The following is a 20,542-nucleotide window of genomic DNA, read 5'->3' as shown; positions in this document are numbered from 1 at the left end:
GGGGGGGGGATGGCGGCGGTGGGTGGGGGGGGGGGGGGGGGGGGGCAAGGAGGATCCATGCCCCCAAGACCAGTGTGCAGGGTTGGCTGCCTGCTGTGGGCTCAGGCTCTTTGCCCTGCTGCCCTTGCCTGGAGCCTCCACAGCCTGGCAGGTGAGACTTGGCACAGCAAGGCAGAGTGGGGCTGGGTGCGGATGCTCTGTGCTGCTGCGGGCTTTGCACTGCACTGGTGATGTGCCCTCTGCTCACCCCACAGCAGTGGGGGCAGTGGCACAGTTGCGCAACCCATTGCTGCGGGTTGTGCAGGGGATGCCTCGCCGAGACAGCATGGAGCTTGCAGGAGAGAGCTTCTCCCCACCCAACATGGCTTTGCCCTGCTGCACCTGGTTCTACCCACTGAGGCCCTGGCAGAGGGCAGCAGGGTGGAGAACCAGAATCTGCCCCTGCACTTTGCACAGCTCAGATCCCCTGGGAGTGTGCACTGCAGCCACCTCTTCCCCTCCCCCCCACCTGGGTCCACTCCTGCTGTGCCACCAATGGGCAAGTGGGAGCCAGGCTCTGCTACAGCAACTGCCACCGTGGGTGGCACCTGGGACTTGGACACTACTGCATGGGGCTGCGGACCAGGCTCCGGGAGTGAGCGGCCTGGACTTGGTTTCTGTGAGCTAAGGGGGCAGGGGGAGCTCTGACTTTTTCCATGATACAAAAACCCCCCAAAATCAAATACCTAAAATGTATAGGTATTTAGAATTTATTGCATTATATTATTGGTAGGCTTTCAAATCTATTTAAAACTGTAAATATATCAATAATATGTTGTGTTCAACTGGCCACGCCCATACACCCATACACACACAGTGGCCTTTCATTTTAATTATGGGTTTCGTGGCTTTTATGAGAGAATTTGTGAAATTATTTTTTTTTTTTTAATCGGAGAATTTGCAATTTATCAGGGCAAACCAGGAATAATGCCCACAAGTGAAGCGGAGGTGTCTTACCTTGAAACTCTACATGAAGAAATACAGCTAGTTTAGCTGAATTTTTGTTTTGTTTTATTTTTTTTTCTCTTGTGTTTTTAGTAGTGACTTTTTATTAAAATTTAAATACAGAGAATTCAAGAAAAAAGCTTACCTATATGGAGTGTTTTGCAAGCCTAACTTTCTCGGGTTAGATGCTTGAAAAGTTATCCTTTTTGTACACATGTCTTTCTTCAAATAACACTTCAGAGGGTGCAGGTAAGTTGTTTTTGTATTGGAAGATAGCCTTCAACAGTGTTGTAGCCCATATCAGTTATGTTTCTGCTTATCTCATTGAACTAAGTAGCTGGTGATAATCTGGAACTCTTCAGAGATTGTTCTGTGAGCAATATTAGTTCTACCGATGGGGTGAGAAACTATTTGGAGTTGAACTCTCTGCAGGGTAGCTGAAGAAAAGGAGAAGCTGAATAAATTGACTGGCATTGCTCTATTCCCTTCCTATAATATAGGATCAAGTAATGTAGGGATTGTTTTAATGAGTGCTAGCTGACTGTCTTTAAGGGACTGTGCACCTACTGGTGATGACCAGAGTTCATCACACTATCAGGAATGTAGATAGAAAGGAAGCTTCAGTCTTTCCTCTGATGGATTGTAAAGTCAAATCTCTATGTCTGAGCACATCCGTGCTACAAACTTTTGCTGATGGAGCTGTGTACTACAAATTGCAGCTCCTCATGCTGATCAACATTTGTATGACAGCAAAGCCCTTATTTAGATGCAGGTACATTAGCAAAACTCCTGTTGTGTTTTCACTGGGGCTTTTCACTGGAAGGACTAGATAAAAGCATGGTTTTTCTGGTAAAAGCTATGTCCACACTAAGATGTTTCCTGATGCATCTCTACTTGCTGACAGTGTTTGGCTGACATTTAACTCTTGTAAGGGCAACTCAAAGGAAGATTGGTAATGGATATTAAAAATGTTAATCATTCTATTTATAGCTAAAAACTTAATTTTCCAGCTTATTTTTATACATTCTACTTTATTTAATGTTTACTTTTTTTCTTTCTGTATCTTCTCCAAATAAGGTGTGTAAACAGATTTGGCTAGGATTATTTGATGATAGATCATCAGCAATTCCAGACTTCAGGGATCCACAGAAAGTAAAGGAATTTCTACAGGAAAAATATGAAAAGAAAAGATGGTAAGGTAATTTTTTTTCTATAAGAACTATTTTTGTAAATGGCTGAAGACTTAAAAAATACATATAATTTGACTGACAACTATCTTTTCATTCTTACCCAAATTGAGTGCAACTTTAGGTGAAGAGAAATTAACTTCTCGGCAGCTAAATAGTGCATTGTACTCTACAAAAGATTTTTGTAGATGTTAAAACATTACATTTACAACAGGCTACTTGTCTGGATAACATTTTGATGAACAAACACTTATAATAAAAAACAGTGTTGAACATAGTGCATATAAACTTGTCTGGCCCAATCTCTCTTTTCTGAGAAGTTGAACTGGGTGCTGTCTTACTCTGCAGCTTTTGACGCTCCCCAGCAGTAACATACTATGCAGGTGGGAAGTTCTGTTTTCAAGGTTTATTTCTGTCATTCCTTTTAGCTGAGACAGGAGAAATACTGTGCTCCACATAACTAGACAGGTGGCAGTAGTAGGGTTTTCCTCTTAATACACCTGTTGAACCTTGTGTCTGAGCATGTCGGATCATTTTATATAGCATGTGATCCAGAAGGTTGACATCTGAATAGATGGGAAACTGCTGCACTTTATTTTTAAGGAGTTTAAAAGACCTAAGTGAAGACTGTATGAGGGGTTGGGGGTTGGGTTACTTGTTTCAGCATGGAAACAGGAGCCACTTATGTTACCAGCAACACTATTGGACTCTAGTTTCTTAGGCTCTTATTCAGAGATGGAGTTAATGTGTAAATAGAAATATTTGAGGTTTTTGTGAAAATATTGATCTATTAAATGAACATTTAAAAAAATTGTACTTTTTTTTTTATATACTGAAATACTAAGAATTAAGTCAGCTTCTGAAGCATGGTTGTCAAGATCTTGATTCCTGCCTTCATTCCAGGGTACATTTGTATGAAAGCTAGGACACCAGATTTGCAGTTGGAATAATGATCCATACCTTAGCAGTGAAACAGTGAACATTAAAATTCATTTGGAGTTGAAGTGAGGGTAGGGAGGTACTATGATGCTCATCAGAATTGTGTCACTTATGCGTATGCTGCAAAAAGCTTGGAAAACTGGAATGCTAAGGCGTTTATAGGTGTGCTCGGAGTTTGGGGAGTGGGGTGGGGGGAGGGGTGCTTTAATTAGAGTGGCTCCGAGAGCCACTCTAATTTAAAGTGCCCAGAGCATCATGTGTATCAGCATCCCTGCGCTGAAAAATGGCAGCAGGGGCACTTTTTAACTAAAGCTCATTCAGCCATTTTTCAGTGCAGAGATGCTGATGCCCATGTGCTGGGGTCTGCTGGAGACTTGATTAATTGAGTTAATTGATAGCTCAAATTATTTGACAGCAGCTTCCCTGCATGTGTATAGGTGCCCCTAGTGTTGGGTGGTCTTCCCTTGCCTTTGAGAATTCCAGCTGTCTACTCTTAAGCCATCTGTTTAAAGTCCATCTTTTTATTAAGAGAAAAGCTGTAATGATGCAAAGATGTGACGCACTAAAAAGCAATTCGTTTTTTTTCTCCTTGGTCTAGAGCTTAAAATAGCACGTCTGACGACTCAAAACAATAATTCTTGAATTGTTGCCTTGTAATCAATGTTTGGGAACAAAAAATTCTGTTAAATGATCATAAAACAACACACTGTTGTTCTACTCAGGTATGTTCCTCCAGAACAAGCAAAGGTGGTGGCTTCAGTCCATGCATCTATATCGGGGTCTTCTGCAAGTAGTACAAGCAGTACACCTGAGGTGAAGCCACTTAAATCTCTTTTGGGAGAATCTGCACCAGCATTGCACTTAAACAAAGGCACACCTAGCCAAGTGAGTAACTAGTGAATTAGGTTTGTGAGAGTTTTATATTAATTTAATAAAGGGAATGGTAATGTGAATTGATCATGTTTTTACAAAATAGTTAATTGTGGTATAAGTGGGATACTTGTAAAAGGAGAGTTATCAGTAGTTTTCATGTTCTTTTGTTTTTTGTGGTCTTTCAAATTGGGGCTGAAAGTCTGAAAACTAAACTTCAGTTACTTGACTTTTTAAGAACCTCAAACTAAAAAGTATAGCCTGTTCCATTCATAGCATGCAGTATATTGGCAGCACTGCTAAAAATCCTAAAGTTTTCATGGACAAGCTTTTGCTTAAATGTTGTAGATGGGGAAAACAAGTTTGTGTTGAGTGGTCCTCCCTTGTATTCCTATTGGAATTTAAGAGTCTCTCCTGTATACTCTTAAGCCATCTGTTAAACTCCATCTTTCAATTAAAGGAGGCCATGGACAAGACCTGTTTTCTTAGTTAGTGTTTGCTGATGTAAGTAGTGAAACTCCATTTCGCTTAGTATTTTTCAGTTTAGCTCATTGTAAAGACGGCTTATATTGTCGTAGTTGTTCTTTCTAAAGTGTATCTAAATATTTTAGCCTGGCATAGAATATTTCTTCAACCGTCTGTCTTTAGAGTTAGTTCTGTAGATAATCTAGTTGCCTATTTTTAACTGCCATAAATATATTATGTGTATGTTCACTATTACTATTTTACTATTTTGTATATTCTGAAAGAATGTTTCTTTTATTGCCAAATGAGGTAGAGATAGTCCATTAGAAGAAATGTATAATGAAATGTAGTATGTTTATAATATTACAGGAGAAGTAAAATGTTTTGAACAAGTTTGGGGTAGTTTTAGTCTGTAAAAAGGGTAGAATTGAGATTTGAATGCAGTTTTGGAATTTCCTAACTTGAAGTTTTAACCTTACAGCACTTGTGCCCTGTTTTAGGAAATCCATTAAATAGAAAACTTTGAAAGGAGCTTGGAATTCAAACCTATAAGTCTCTGAAGCACTGCTGGCTTTCAAACAGTTGCAGATATTGCATACAATTTTCATAATTTGGACTTTGTTATAGACACTTTTGGGGGGGGGGGGGTTTGTTTGTTTTTTTTGTGTAGAAGGCAGCTTAGTTGATGGAGATCTGCAGAGCTCCCTCAGTTCACACCTTTGGCCATTTTGAAGAAAATGCTTCTGTATACCTGCAGAGGGAAGCGGGAAGAAGGACTCTGCCACTTCTCCAGTGTTTATACACTCCGGGTTAAAGCATCACTTTTTTAAAAGGAGCTCATTGTTTAATTTAACACACTTTCTATGACTTGCTGACCATGGTCAGGCAGGAAAAGAGTTTTAAACTGGTCCTAAAGTAGCTTATTCAGTTCTGTCCTTTTATAGTTTCTTGTAAATATCCTAAGTTGGTAAAATATTGGCTTTCCTATTTAACTAATTAACATGTTGTTTATAGTCCCCTGTTGTAGTTCGGTCTCAAGGGCAGCAGCAGCAAGAAAAGAAGCAATTTGACCTCCTCAGTGACCTTGGCTCAGATATCTTTGCTGCTCCTGCTCCTCAATCAACTGCTACAGCAAATTTTGCAAACTTTGCACATTTCAACAGTCATACAGGTAAGATTGCTTTATAGGCTTTTCATTTCAAATTAAAAATATGAAACTAAGCTGTTTTATTTCTTCATGGTGTATAGGTAGGAAATGGCCATACTGTCTACATCAGTGATTCCCAAACTGACAGACTGTTCACCACCAACTTAACCATACAACCTTAAGTACCACCAGCAATTCTTTCAGTTCACCCTTAAGTACCACCAGCACATTTTTGTCATAAAGTAATTATAATAAATCTGTTAATGAGTACCGCTGTCAGGTTGTCTGCATACCACTGGTGGTACCCATACCACAGATTGGGAACTGCTGAGTTAATAATGAAATATTACTATGCCTTGGGAGTGTTCATTTGTATTAGTTAGCATCTTATTTATAACAAGATGGTAATCTAGTGGCATGATTTGTTAAGTTTATAAAGATATATTTGATTACATAAAATGGTGGTTTAGTTCCTGTTACTACCATTTTTAGTAAAAATAAAATATATTAAGCTTTCTCCTTCATGGAGGGAAAGTAAAGAACTGGAGAAGGAAACAAGGAATCAAAAGTTGTGAATCACTACTGGGCAAGACCTAAGAGATGACAACTGAAGGAAGAGCGAGTTGGTATAGGAGGGAAGACCTCAACTTTGATTTGTAGTTTAAGAGTAAGCGTAATGAAACAAATGTTGAACATAAATCATGGGGCTTGGTATAACACTATGTGTTTAGAATGGCTTGGAATAAAACCCAAAACCTGAAGAGATGTTTTTTCCTTATTATTGAAAATAGGGCCTCAATCCATGTGGGCTTTTCCTGAATGGCTAACTTTTTGATTCTGAAGAGTAGTAATAGCTGTGATGCTCCATATCTGTCAGCCACTCCATGGCAGACATTGCTACTAGTTAGGGTATATGTCTGTTGCTATCCCTTCACTTTCTTTATCCATTTAGATAGACCTAGTTATCCCTTGGGACTAACGGCCACAATATTCTAGAAGGCCAATTCAGACTCCATATAAGAGAGAACTTCTTTACAGTCTGTGTGTCCAAAGTCTGGATCACAGAGATGGTGCAAGCACCTACTCTGGACTCATTCAAAAGGGATTTGAATGTTTATCTTGCTGGGATCATTTGATCCCTGCAGACTTCCTGCCTCTGGCAGGGGGGCTGGACTCGAACTCATGAGGTCCCTTCCAGCCTCTAATGTCTATTAAATCTCCTTGGTTGGTTTCTCAGTTTCATAATGCTGCCAATAATGAGAAATACTGCTGATGAGAAATCCTGTACTAATATGAATAGTGAAATGTCTTGGCTGGATTGAAAGTCCAATCTGTTTAAGAAATGAAACAAACAAACAACCCCTACCCCCCACATTGATCAGAGTACAAATGGCAGAAAAATCTATGGGTTTTCTTTTGTAATGAGGTGCCAAAAATGCTTAACAAATACACTTCAATTAGATGAAGGTGTACCTTTAAAACAATTAGATTTTTCCGTGTTAAAGGAAGTTTTCCTGTTGGTCACAATATGCAATTAAAAATTGGGAGAATGGCGGAGGCTTCAACACAATTTATAATTTTTTCAGTAATGACAATTACTGATTCTAGATGAACCTAAAATAACTACAGAATGTTTAATGTGAAAAGAGAAAATGTGTTCATTCCCAAGTCAAAAGGAATGTTTATCACACACTTAGATACAAAACTCACTGTGACTAAACGGAGGGTGTTTCTGTTGGAGTCCTTTCAGTAGTCTGCAGCCACAGCAGACACCTCCATCTCTTCCAGGCAGACCCAAAATGCTTCAAACTACTTGGTTCAGAATGATGCATCTATGTCACAACAATAACTGCACAGTAGACCTCCACAAATCCTGTAGTGTCTTGGGTTTATCAATAGAAGAGTCAAAATTGATGACATGTTTTGAAAATTATACTTTGGTTCCCAATAGCTCTCCGATCTCAACTCTAAGTCCGTTGTTCCCTTCCAGTTCATTTTCAGCTGTAACCTCTTTGTCTAACAAGTGTGCTCCAATCTGAGAGCCACAAAGGTTTGAACAACTATTGCAAGATTGTTTTTAAAGTAGTACATTCCTGTATATATTGGATTTTTTGCATTTTCAGAAGAATATTAATCTTGTGAATTTTATCTGTCAGGGCAATACCTCCAAATAACTGTTTCAGCAAATTGGTATCACCTCCATATTGTATAAATTGAGCCTCAGCCTGCATGCTCTCATTCTCGCCTTCTTTATAAGGTGTCAGTAAAACAAATCTTAGCACAGCAGTTCCCAAACTGTTCCCTTCTCCCCAGGTAGTAGAGTTCTATTTTGAACAAAAGTGAAACTTGCCTAAGCCTGTGTGCTGTTCACTGTCATTCTTACAGTTTGTATAATAAGTAGTTTCTAAAGGTGGTCTGAAATATAACCAGCTGTAATGAATGAGGTGCTTTCTAGTATTTTCACAACTGCTCAGCTGACTAGCTGTTTAATAAATGCAGCTTTCTGTTTACATATAAACTTCTCTTTAGTTTTTAAATACGTAGAGTTAGATGCTTTTTTTTAATTGGTTCTCTTCCTACTAATCCTCTCTACTGCTAGCATCATCTGCAATAATACTTAAAATATCAGCATTTCTCCAACTTACTTTTTGGGGGATGTTTAACTTAAGGTGTAGCTGACAAGGTTTGTGCCCTGAGAAAAAACCCCGAGTAGTGATCGGGAACATACTAGGTACTGGAGAGAAGGGATGGATGGGGAGAGGATGGTCGGTCTTGCCTGCCTCAGAACATCCTACCTGTTTCTGCCCTGTTGTTTGGCAACCTCTGGCAGCGGCAGCTGCTGTGGTACCCCACATCTAGCTGCTACTTTGCAGCCTGAGGTAGCTTTTGAGAGACAAACTCCCTGAGGGACTGCCATTCCAGCGAGCTGGTGCCTTGCTTGCTTGTTCCATGTTATGATACTGGCTTAACTCAACTGGGTCTGGGTTAAATTGGAAGCAGTGGCTAGAACTTTACATCCAGAGAAGCTTTTTGTATGTATATGCTAAATGAATGTGACCTGTCACGAGAAGTATTTTTTTTTTTTTAATATAGTGACGTTACCCTGTCCCGTCCTGTGTGGTGTGGTGTGTCCGTCCGTCCCATTCCTGCCTGGTCACTAAAGTCTACAGACAAGTATAGAAGGTGCTCTGAAAGTCCTACCTAGCCGTTCAACTTCCCTCTCTTGGGTAGGAGTTGGGCCTAGTAAATTCTAGTTCCCTTGCAGTGTCATGGTGCAAAAGGAAATGAGGCAAGAGTACGAACCTTGCACAGGGTCACTTTTAATGCTTAATGTTGCTCGTGCAATTTGTGTTAATGGTCCATTATACTTAGTGTCTAAAAGGAAGGCTAAATAGGAACAGAGAGGCTTTCTGTTCACTCACTTTTTTGTTTCCTTGTTTGGTTTGGTTAATTTTTATGATTATGCTTAAATGAAGTAGTGGCCTGAGTACTTCTGTCTACATAGTATACTATCTAAAACTTTACAAAAGCCAGGTTTGTGTAGTAATAACTCTTATTCACCATCTATATAGCTGAGAGGTAGACACAGTTTTGTACCTGGATTTTAGCTTAGATTTCTTATATGCTTCTTTCCCAGACTTGAAAGAGGATGGTTTCTACCCAAAAGTTTGTCTAACATCTCTCCAAATATGTAGCTGGTCCAATGAGATATTACCAAACAAACCTTTCTTCTCAGTGCTGAGTGTGGATATTGAATAGTGACACATTGCTGTTATGCTTGAAAGAAGTAAGCTTTACAAAAGTGGGAGTTCACTGACGGGATCATGACAAGTGAACATGAAAGGTTTAAAACATGGTTTGAAGGATTTATATTGTACTTTGGATGAGTGATATTTGTGCTTAAAAAAAATTAAGGTGGTAGACATGACCCTCAGATCACCATACCATAAATTCAGTTAATACATCTGTTTTTGTTTTTTCATATCCATTAATGTGTTTTGTTCCTTTACAATTTACAGCGCAGAACTCTGCAAATGCAGGTTTTGCAAACTTTGATGCATTTGGACAGTCTAGTGGTTCGAGTAACTTTGGAGGTTTCCCCACAGCAAGTCAATCTCCTTTTCAGCCCCCAAATACAGGTAGAATTACTAGAACTTCTGATTAATCTATAATATAAATTCCATATATATATCTTTTTTTTTTTTAGGTTGATAAGTACTTAAGTTGAGTTGACTTTGTATATCTGTGTGCTTGAACACAGCTGAATTATCTGAAGCTCTGGGGAAACCTGAAATGAATGCTTTCATCTGTTTGGTGTTCTTGGTGTGTCTTCCCCCCCCCCACCCCTCTCCCCTGCACTATTGGGAAGCCTAATTTATGGCATTGTAGCTTATTAGCTCTACACATGAAAATCACTATAAATTTAGGAATATTAACTCTTGGTATTGTTGAATACTTATACTTATAGAACTTAAAATGTGAACCTTTCAAAAGCAAGTTAGTGAAGTATTAACTATTTACCACAGCAGTGTGTTGTAAGAGGCTATTAAGATTTCATATGTAGAGTGCTGCTAAAAAAAAATCCTATTTTTCTTTGTTTTTTAAATTTTAATTATGCATTTAAAACTTGCTTGGGCTGACCGTTGCTGTTTGTCTAGATCTTTGGCTGATTTCTTTATTTTATTTTCCTTTCCTTTTGGAGTGTGGTATCATTTAAACTTTCTTTTTTTAAATTTTCTTTCTCCCTTCTTTTGTTAACCTCTAACCGCACACACATTTCTGGCTGTCCAGCGTTCAGAACGCTTTCATCTAGCTGCAGTTTTGGTGAATTTACTTCAGCTTTTCCTCTCCAGGCTGTACACAGTAAGTTCTACCCAGTGGGAAATTCGGCTTGTTTCATTTTATTCTGCTGTTGTGTAACGTTCTTATTTAGTGACAGCATTGCACACTTTTCACCAGATAACTTGTGTTTAGGTTTCCAAATACTTGCTCATAAAACCATTATTTAACTGTTAGAGATGTGACTTGGCTAACTGAATATCAATTTATACCGTCTTGCAACATACATTTATGCACTAAGGAAACATGAAAGAAGTACTATTATTTTACCTCCCCTTGTAAACTAAAATATAGTATAACTGATCCTCTGGACACATGGTCTTAAGTCACAAATTAATGCCTTTCTAGATGGTTAAACATTCTATTGTGCGCACCCAAGAACTGGAGCTTTCAAACTGATTTCTCTATTTTTCGAGATTAGTAGCGTGTGGTGTGTTTTATAAATATAATTTAGCTTTTCTAATCCATGTACTAGAAGGCAAGTGGTCTCAGATGTCCTGTTTAGCTGTTTTCTTTTATACTCGCTCCTCAAAACTGTGGTGTCTGTCTGAATTGGAGGAAGCCAGGAGATTTGGGAGTAAATGACTGTCTCACTCTCAATCTTGGCATGGTAGCATATTGTGCTATCTTTTGGATGTTCAAATCAAACTTGTCTGTAGTGTACTGAAGTCTAAACTGGTCAACTATATTGAACCATTATGGAAAATAAGCCAATTGCTAGACTATGACAGCAACACAATTGAGCTGTCGTATTTTGTGGTTTACAAATGGAAAAGTACCTCAAATTTTCTAGTGAAATATTTGTTGTTTGAGCTAGTTTGACTTAGTGTTACACTGAAACTGTAGTTTTTGCACATTTTTAATTGGGATGTGTTTGAGTTAGTTATGGTGGTTTACCTCAGGTTTTGAAGTTTGAAAAATGTGCTTGTCAAGATTTTAATTCTGTGGGAGAAGGCTTTTGAGGGAGCTTATGGTATATAGTGTAACTGCCTAGTCTACCACAAATGAGGCAGAATAATAGTACTCCTAGGTGGAGTAGTACTGCTACCAAGTGTTTGGAGTGACCACCTAGCCTTGCAGTATCCATTGTGTTTAACTTATTTTGTTCCAGGTGGGAGTGCTGGATCAGGGAATGCTAACTTTGCTCACTTTGATAACTTCCCCAAATCCTCCAGTGCTGATTTTGGAGCCTTCAGTGCTTCTCAGAGCAACACAACAGCAACTGCAGCCAGTAAAGCTGCAGTGAATAAACCAACTCTCCAGTCAGCAGACAAATATGCAGCTCTTGCTAACTTAGATAATATCTTCAGCACAGGACAAGGTATTAACTTTTGTTCTCTGACTTGTTTTTATTCTTTCTCCTGAGATTGGTTGTGCTTGTCAACTGGTAACAGTGCATGTTGTTCTAAAAGGTCTGCTCTGAAAACTTCTTCATGCTTTCAATGTTTTAAACACTCCTGGGTTGTGGTTTGGCTTCACAAAAAAGCATACATTTTATACATATAGTTATCTGTTTAAAAAAAACCTTATCAAAGGATCAGTGCCTTTTTATGGCTTAAAATTTGGCATCCTGGTACTGTTTCAATGGTGACTATTCAAGTAACACATTTTTAGGTTTCTAGAAATTATTGAAAGCATCCCAGCTGAAGTCTGAGGTAAAGATTTCATAGACATTAGGGCTGGAAGGGACCTTGGAAGATCATCGAATCCAGCCCCCTACCTCAGGGGCAGGAAGTCAGCTAGGGTCAAAGGATCCCAGCAAGATAAGCATCCAAATGATTACCTTTTATGCTGAACATCTACCATTTTACAGCTTTCCCAGATGTTTGTACAACTTGGTGCTTGCTTGAGCCTCTTAACCACTAGCACTTGTAATGAGAATTTTAAAGGATGTCATCCTATGTATGCTAAAGTAATTGTGGGTTGAATGAGGTCAATAGCCAACTGTAAGAATCCAAGTTAAATTTAAGTCTAATACACTAAAATGATAAAGAAGTTAGTAATTACCAGGCAAAACTGGTATGTTCTTCACTTTAAAGCTGTCAGTTTGGGGAGTGACACTTACAATGAGCATTAAATTATAGAGACCTTCTGGACTCAATCTGTGGCAGGACTGAAGTCAAACTGGGTTACTTATAAATTAGTTTATAAAGTATGAAAGAGTAGGGTATAGTTTTCTTGTGCGTTTTGAGGGAGTAGTGAAATAATTTTTTTTTTTTTATTCCAGCCTTCTGTAATTCATTTGTTAGCTTTTCATGCTTTTATTTTACTCCAAATGTCCAAGAATGTCTCAATGTAATATTCAATACTGTATTCTGAAATAAGCCTGCGAGTCAGTTGTGGGGTTTTTTTGGAGGGTACAAAGAATACTATAAAATGTAAAGCATGAACTGTCTGCTTATTATGGGGGAAATGAAAAGCCATTGTTGACTTGACCTCTATTAGGTTAGCATTAAAAGCATAATGCTTCATTTTTAAGTCACAAATATGAGGATTTTTTTTTTCATTTTTTGCATGCGAATGTTCAGTAGTTCATGGAGAGTGACCTCTTTCAGTGCTATTTTTAAACTTTTAAATCTGATGTATATCTATTTTATTTCCCTCAGGTGGTGGTGAACAAGGAAGTAGCTTCAGCACTGTAGTTACAGCATCAGCAGGTCCTGTTGTATCAGCCCCAAGTCAGTCAAGTGCATCTTCAGACAAGTACGCAGCTTTAGCAGAATTAGACAGCGTATTCAGCTCTACAACAACGTCTAGTAATGCATATACTTCCACCAGTAATGTTAGCAGGTACTTTCTTGTCAGAAATCAAAGCAACTTTCAAAGTAACTATCTACAGGCAGAAAACAGCTAATAATTACACTATTTTTCAAAACGTGTATGTATGACTTCTCTTATTTTTTGTGTTAGATCATAATTTAACTTTTGGAGCAGTATGTATGGGTATTTTAGCTTTTGAGAGAATGTGGTTTTGATAGCAATAGTTGGTTGGACTGCCCACAAGAGGTTGTAAAATAAAAACTTAAGACTAGTGTTTGACCAGCTTTTGCCTTTCTACACCTTTTGAGATGTATGCACTACATTGCTAGAGAATACAAATCTTATACTTGCAAGCAATTCTAACATAGCAGCATAAATGGCAAACACTTTATTTTGAATAATATGGGTACAGTAGGCTCTGCTTTATTGTATATTGGCTATTTGCATACTTCTAATAAGAAAAAATTCTATTTTAATTAAATTCCATCTGGTTACTCTACATATCTGTTTTAGCACATCTTAGTTTTGGTTTATGCAGTATACTAGGAAAAGAAATGGTTGATCAAATATTGTAAAGTTTTAACAGTGTGCAAAGTTTGAGAACATTTAAAAAAAATTATTTGGTGAATGATTATATACAGCTTTTTAAAGTCATACTTAATTGTGTTATGGCAGCTACATTAGATCACTCAGCAGCATGTCTGAGATGGAAATTATGTAATGTGTGGGATTTTCTTAATTTATTCATCTGTACATTATCAAGCATAAAGGCACAGCGGGGCTTGCTGTCACTGAACAGCAAATACCATAATTTTTCAGTTCATTTACCAGTGAATCGCTCTTTTTTAGAGCTGGTGATTTAAATATGGGAAATGACTTAATGTGCAGTGCCACATTTTTTATAATTGAGAAGTAGCCACCCATTTCTAGTCTTTCCCTGCTTCTTCCCCTTCCCCTTCCCCCTGCCCATTTTGCTTCTTCAGTTATTTGGATTTTATCATTAGGAATAGTGCTGTGCAAAGCTTCGGTCCCTGATTTTGATTTGGCCCAATTCAGTGACCGAATCTCCAAATCCAGTCAGAGGACCCTTTAATCTCTCTGAATCGAATCGGACATAGAGGCAGCTTTAAATGTTTTTTCTATATACCTCTAGATAGCAAGAACTCATGAGTGGTGTGATGCTGGGGTGCAGGGAGCGTCCCACAGAAGCATGGGGGGCTCCCCAGCACGCTCAGCAGCAGACCTGGAAGTGGACCAGAAGCACTTCCGGTCCACTTCCAGGTCTGCTGGGAAGCACGCAGGGGGTCCCCCCGCACCCCCCCTGGGCTCAGTGACTGATGCCTCCTGGGTCTGGGTGGGCACCTGGGGTCCCCTGTGGCAGATTGCCAAGCTGGGGAGGCATTGGGGGGGTGGGGGATGGCAGTGCGCTCCCTGGCAAACCCAAAAGTGGACCAGAACTACTTCCAGTCCACTTCCGGGTTTGCCGCTGAGCATGTGGAGGCCTCCCTCTTGTGGGAAGCTCCATGCGCCCCAGTATTGTAGCATTCACAAGCTGTGCTGGTACCTCGAGGTATGTAAAAAAGACACTTAAAGCTGTGTGTGAATCGCTGATTCTCCAAATCGGCATCAAATCTTCAGATTTGGCCGAATCAAATTGGGGACAGAGATCTGAATCAACAAGCCAAATCACTGTCCCTGATTTGGGCTGAATCCAAATCTGAATCTAATAGGGCCTGCTTTGCACACCACTAATTAGGAAATAGATGCTGTGCAGGTAACAGGAATCCACTGTATTTGTAATCCAAATGGTGCCAATCCCCTGCCTCTAAAAGTAATGAAAACTAAATGCTTGTAGCTACTTTGCTTGGAAATGCAAGTTTCCCTAGAGCTTTTGCTTGACAGTTTGTCTCTTTGCTTCCCGCCCCCCAGTATCCATACTTATACACTTTTCTCATTGCTCTGTGTTAATATAGTCAGTTTTTGAGCTTGGCATCCCAAATTCAGCTCTTACACCAGTGGACTATGTAGTATTTGTGCATCTGTTAATCAACATCCCTATCCTATTTACGCACCATAATTGTAGGAGACTTAAATTTTTAAACAAGCAACTCTGACTTCACTGAATGTGACTTATTTTCAGCAATGCTTTTGGAACAGTACCCGTGGCTGCTTCCGCACAGACACAGCCTGCATCTTCAAGTGTGCCTGCTCCATTTGGAGGTATATTAAAATATTAAACTTATGCAGACTGCAAGCAAACAGTATATTGACTTTTAGTTTAGTGTATAGTAAAGCTAGTGTTGTCGCCATCATTAGAGATGTTGGCAAAAAAATGGAATCCCTGCTAGTGCATGCAGTAAGATAAGTAGTTTTTAAGAAATGGTCTGCAAAGAAAATGGTGCTTGCATATCTTTAATGTTCTAACTGGATATGACTTTGTAACTGAGATATGGTGTAATAAGACTCTAATCACTGCTGTGTAAAGATTTTCTCTTTTTGGAAAAGATTGATTGATCTTGTGCGTGGCTTTTTTTTCACAGCAACACCTTCCACAAATCCTTTTGTGGCTGCCCCCGTTGCCCCAGTGGCACCTTCAACAAACCCATTTCAGACCAATAGCCGAGGAGCAACAGGTTAGGAAAAAAATGAGCCTTGTCATTTAAGGATGTAAACCTTTCATTAAAAGACTTGTGCTTGTAGCTTCAGAATGCTTTTCTTATTTATATAAATAAATAAAATAAATAGCTGAGAAATAGCTGATGGTACTGTTTTGGTGACCACTTCAAATTTTTACTATCCCAGTTGAGATGCATAGTTTCCTAGCTATTGTTTCAGGTCTTGAGTGCTCTAGAAATATGTCTTTCATCCCATGTCATTAAGAATAGAAATCCCTTTAAATGAAACTTTAGACTTCTGCAGCACAATTCTGTGGCAAGAGCTGGCTTCTGTGGAAATCACGGAACAATGACTCCATATGCAAAATATGAACTGAAGAAGTCACGGCGGTGTTCTTGCTTACAAAATTTAGATACTGACCAAACTTATTTTTATTTTCTGTTTAATTTCTTATATATAAGGCTGAATTTTGGGATAAGCCCCATCTTGATAACAGGATTTCTGCAAACTTTTACCATGGATTGTCTCTTAGCCAAACTGACTAAATCTTGCTTAATGTTCTTGTTACTGACTGTTGTACCATTTTTATAAATTCTTCTCTGTTTTTTTGTAGGCTGTTAAAAACTTTAGCCTTTAAGAAGCCAGTAGAGTTGACTGTGTGGGTTGGCCAGACAGTAACCACCTGTGAAAGTAGCTAGTTAAGCTACCTTACTTTAAATGTCATGCAGTTGAATCTCTGATTATTCCCTTACTTTCAAACTATTATTTTTGGAAAAGTTTTTTGACACATTTCTGTAATGGAAATTTAGTAGCAGATAAAAAAATAACTATGAGCTATAACATACTTTTTTTTTTTTTTTTTTTCTACAAACCCAGTGCATATATTAAGATTACTTCATCGTGTAGTTTTACATATATATTGGGGGGGGGGTGTGCGTACTCACTCACTCATTCTCTCTCTCTCTCTCTCCATGCATGTAGTTTGAGTGAGTTTTGTATGAACTGTATAATACAGGTATACTCAGCTTATAACATTTCATATACTATCTATAATTGTTTCACTGCTTATTAGCAGACTTGGTAGGTACTAAGCTTGCTTATTGGAAGGGTTTTATTCTAAGGAAGTTCTTTATGCCCTGCACTTAATCAGATATAGCTATTTTTAATTGTATATTTATATAAGACAGAGCTGTTCTTAAATGTATAAGCCATTTGACATTGTCTGGTCTTTTTGTGGCTTCCACAAGGCCTCTCGGGAGCAATGCACTCTCACATATTTCCTCAGGCTCATTTTGGTAGGTGGCCACACTTGTTATCTGAGTTTCATGTGGCTAATTGTTTTATTTGCCTGTGAAAGCTTACTGCCAGCTATGTGGTTCTTTGCATGTAGAATTTGAGTAGGCTGTCTTCCATATTTTAAAATGGAGTGGGCATGGATGTGTGCGGTGGCATTTGAGGAGAAAAAAATCACTTAGCTACTTGATATAAATAAATTGAACTAAAACAGCCATTGTTTACCTCCATGGTCACATCAATAGATGCTTACAATCTGAGTGACTTACTTTTGAAGCTTGTGTTCATTGTCGTTTGACACCTGTTAAGGCTGTCCCAAACCATTGTGCGTTTTTGTCGCAGTGCGTTTGGATTTGCTTTTTTTATCAAGCTTCACTGCAAAAGTGTCTTTGGTTAATGGTAACTTGTGAAAGTAATGTCAGTGCATTGTTTGTATGTATTTTTGTCAGTGATATGTTTGGTTTATATCCCACGTGTGGTGTGGTATTCCCTTTTAAGAATTCCTTCCCCACCAACCCCCCCCCCCCATTACCTGATGAGTTTAACTGCCAGTGTGTTCAATACAAAACACTGATTTAGAATTTGTTTGTACCTGTTTTGTACAAAAAATAAATTAAAATTTATAGTGCTATAAAAGAACAGGTTTTAATACTGTAGTGACAGTCCTGCAGAAATGCCTGACATTTATGTTCATTTCAAAAGCCCTTCTGTATAACCATTATTACCACATTACATCCAAAAGGATTCAGCTGTCTTGTTGCTAGTCTTTTGCCTTTGCTGTGCTGCTGTTGATAAGCATTTTTTTAAAGATGCATAGTGTACTGCATAAATGCAGCAAGTTGGTATAACTTGGAATCTTCAGTGGTGAGGTAGATTACAGAAGTGTGTGGGGGTTTTAAATCCTATTTTAATTTATAGGAGAATTGATTCTACACTAGAAACTTTGTTTCCTAATAAAATGTGCAGAACACGAGAGTATTTTAAAAGGACACTGAGTAATGTGTTTAAAACTTTCTTTTCATTGAGTAACTCTATAATCCATCTAGGAAATCTGAAACTTTTTTTTCTATGCTGAACAAAAAAATAGGGAAAAAAATAAACACTGGATTACCTGTAAATGCTGGTGCTAGTATTTAACTCTTGACAAGAATTAACTCTTAAAAGTTATTCAAGTAGATGGAGACCATGGAAAATAATTCCATGAAATGCATGAATACTGATATAACAAAGCTTGTAAAATCTAGTAAAATTAATACTTCAAAGGTAACTGGAGCACTAAGTTGAATAAAACTTGTGGTGAATAAATTGGCTCACTGATCCTGGAATTTTGGTGTGATACTGATACTGGTAGTTGTATGGGCATTAAGATCTAAAAAGTGTGTGTGGTATCTGTAGTCAATTGCTGGTAGATATGTAAGTAATTGAATGCTACTTTCCCTTACCAGCGGCAACTTTTGGCACTGCATCCATGAGCATGCCTGCAGGGTTTGGAACACCTGCCTCCTACAGTCTTCCTACTAGCTTTAGTGGCAGCTTCCAGCAGCCCACATTCCCAGCGCAGGCAGCTTTCCCACAACAGACAGCTTTTGCTCAACAACCAAATGGTAAGTTAAAACATAAAAGAATCTGTTTGGTCAAGTAGGAATACCATATATAACAAGTATATATCACATCAAATGAATGAATTCAACATTTTTATAACACCTTCTTAATAATTTTAAAAAGTTGAGGGCTGTAGAGCTTTGGATAAAGTAGTATTTTTTTCCCCTGAGTTTTAACAGGAAGGAAAAGGTCCAAAAAGAGAGCACATTTGAATGTAGTCAGGATGTGTAACTTTTCAGTGTTCAGAAATAACCAACATATAGCTTCCTCTCAAGGAAAGCATTAGGGACAAAGGGAATAAAAGCAAAGGCTTCCCCCCCCAATACTTTTGGTATTAATACCTTTGTGTTATTAATAATTTAGAACATTATAAAATGTTTACCTTTGTGTATATGCATATGTGGGGAGGAAGAAAATGGGGTGTTTATGAACCATAGCCTTAAGAATCAATGTTTTCATGTGACCACATCATTTTATTTAAAAATGTTGATATTTTATAGTATTTACTACTTCATAGAGAGATTTGGTTTCAGCTATTTTATATGAGCATTCACAGTGAATTAAATGGGAGTAAATTCTGGACAAAGCATTTTTAGTAGACCTGTAACAGTGCAATACATCTTGCTCATCTGGGGGAAATGTTTCTATTTTGGCAAATAGAAAATGGAAATTCTTTATTTAAAGACACTTTTTTAATGCTCGTTCAGTTATAGTAATTTTCTTTATTATTACTAAAATTGGGAAAACTTAAAATTGGAAAACTTAATAGCGTGATAAATTGACTAATGTATTTGGCTCTTCATCCCATACATAGCAGGTAAGCTGCACATGGAAGTGAAACCGACTAAGTTTCTATCCATTTTACTTGTCATGTGCTAAAATACTGGAACATTTTGAGTTGGAAGCAGGCTTGAAGTACTTTTAAAGTGTTTCCCATAGGAATGAAAGTAAAACTTGAAAATTACTTGGGTTTGGTTTTGTTTGGAGGACAAATTTGACCCTGCAATACCCATTTAATACTGCATAATGTAAATTAATCCTTTGGCCTTGTTGCAGGGCAGACTTTTTCATTAGGTGAAAAGTTTAACATATAACCTGGTGATGGTAGTGGTTTCCTAGTGAGTAGTTTTCTGTCTTTTTATGTTGTTATTGGCACAATCTTTAAAGCTATTGTTTCATATTCTCAAGGTGCAGGTTTTGCTGCATTTGGACAGGCAAAGCCTGTAGTGACTCCATTTGGACAAGTTACAGCTGTTGGAGTATCTAGTAATCCTTTTATGGTAAGTAAGTTATTACATAATGGTAATAAATCAAAAAGATGTAATCGCTAACACATTTAGAGACACATGCAGCCTGTTTTTGTTTCAAATTAGGCAAGGCAGCATTTGAATCCTCCTAGATGCAATTGAGCATTCTGATGACATGGCATTCATAAAGCTGCTCAAATTGAGACAGAGGTATTTATGTATCATGCTCTTAAAAGGGGTGTAGCTGTGAATAAAATCACAAAAAAGCTGCAACATAAAATAGTATTTTTTTCTAATCAGATTTAAATTTCTTTTTGTTTTTTTGTTTGTTGTTTTTTTTAATTTTGTCATGTAAAGTGCTTTTCATTATATTTGATTTCTTTTTTTCCCTTCTATATGTTTTCAGGCTGGTGCACCAACAGGACAATATCCAACAGGAAATTCATCGACCAATCCTTTCTTATAGCCTTATAGACACTTTACCCAAAAGAACTCTTATGTGGTCACTTAACATCTCTGCGCCTCTTGCACTGTTGTCTTGTTTCACTGATCTTAGCTTTAAACACAAGAGAAGTCTTCAAAAAAAAAAAAAA

The 20,542-nt window shown here is 38.1% G+C and overlaps 1 protein-coding gene across 4 annotated transcripts in view; it reads left to right on the top strand.

Annotated features, from left to right (window-relative positions):
* AGFG1 (ArfGAP with FG repeats 1) overlaps nt 1-20,542 on the top strand; it is a 71,893-nt gene extending 51,351 nt beyond the window's left edge. Inside the window, exons 4-15 of one of the 4 annotated variants that reach the window (XM_025200434.1) lie at nt 2,062-2,177; nt 3,833-3,995; nt 5,460-5,616; nt 9,612-9,731; nt 10,384-10,455; nt 11,543-11,752; nt 13,038-13,221; nt 15,332-15,411; nt 15,732-15,824; nt 18,546-18,704; nt 19,891-19,982; nt 20,356-20,542. In XM_025200434.1, coding sequence (XP_025056219.1) covers nt 2,062-2,177; nt 3,833-3,995; nt 5,460-5,616; nt 9,612-9,731; nt 10,384-10,455; nt 11,543-11,752; nt 13,038-13,221; nt 15,332-15,411; nt 15,732-15,824; nt 18,546-18,704; nt 19,891-19,982; nt 20,356-20,415 — 1,506 coding nt within the window. In that variant the 3' untranslated portion in view covers nt 20,416-20,542. The remainder of the gene's footprint in view (nt 1-2,061; nt 2,178-3,832; nt 3,996-5,459; nt 5,617-9,611; nt 9,732-10,383; nt 10,456-11,542; nt 11,753-13,037; nt 13,222-15,331; nt 15,412-15,731; nt 15,825-18,545; nt 18,705-19,890; nt 19,983-20,355) is intronic. The other 3 variants (XM_025200435.1, XM_025200437.1, XM_025200436.1) reach the window with 3 other exon arrangements.

This window comes from Alligator sinensis, unplaced genomic scaffold, assembly GCF_000455745.1.
Source record: "Alligator sinensis unplaced genomic scaffold, ASM45574v1 scaffold596_1, whole genome shotgun sequence".
Classification (NCBI taxonomy): domain Eukaryota; kingdom Metazoa; phylum Chordata; order Crocodylia; family Alligatoridae; genus Alligator; species Alligator sinensis.
This window is presented reverse-complemented; position numbering and strand designations above follow the sequence as displayed.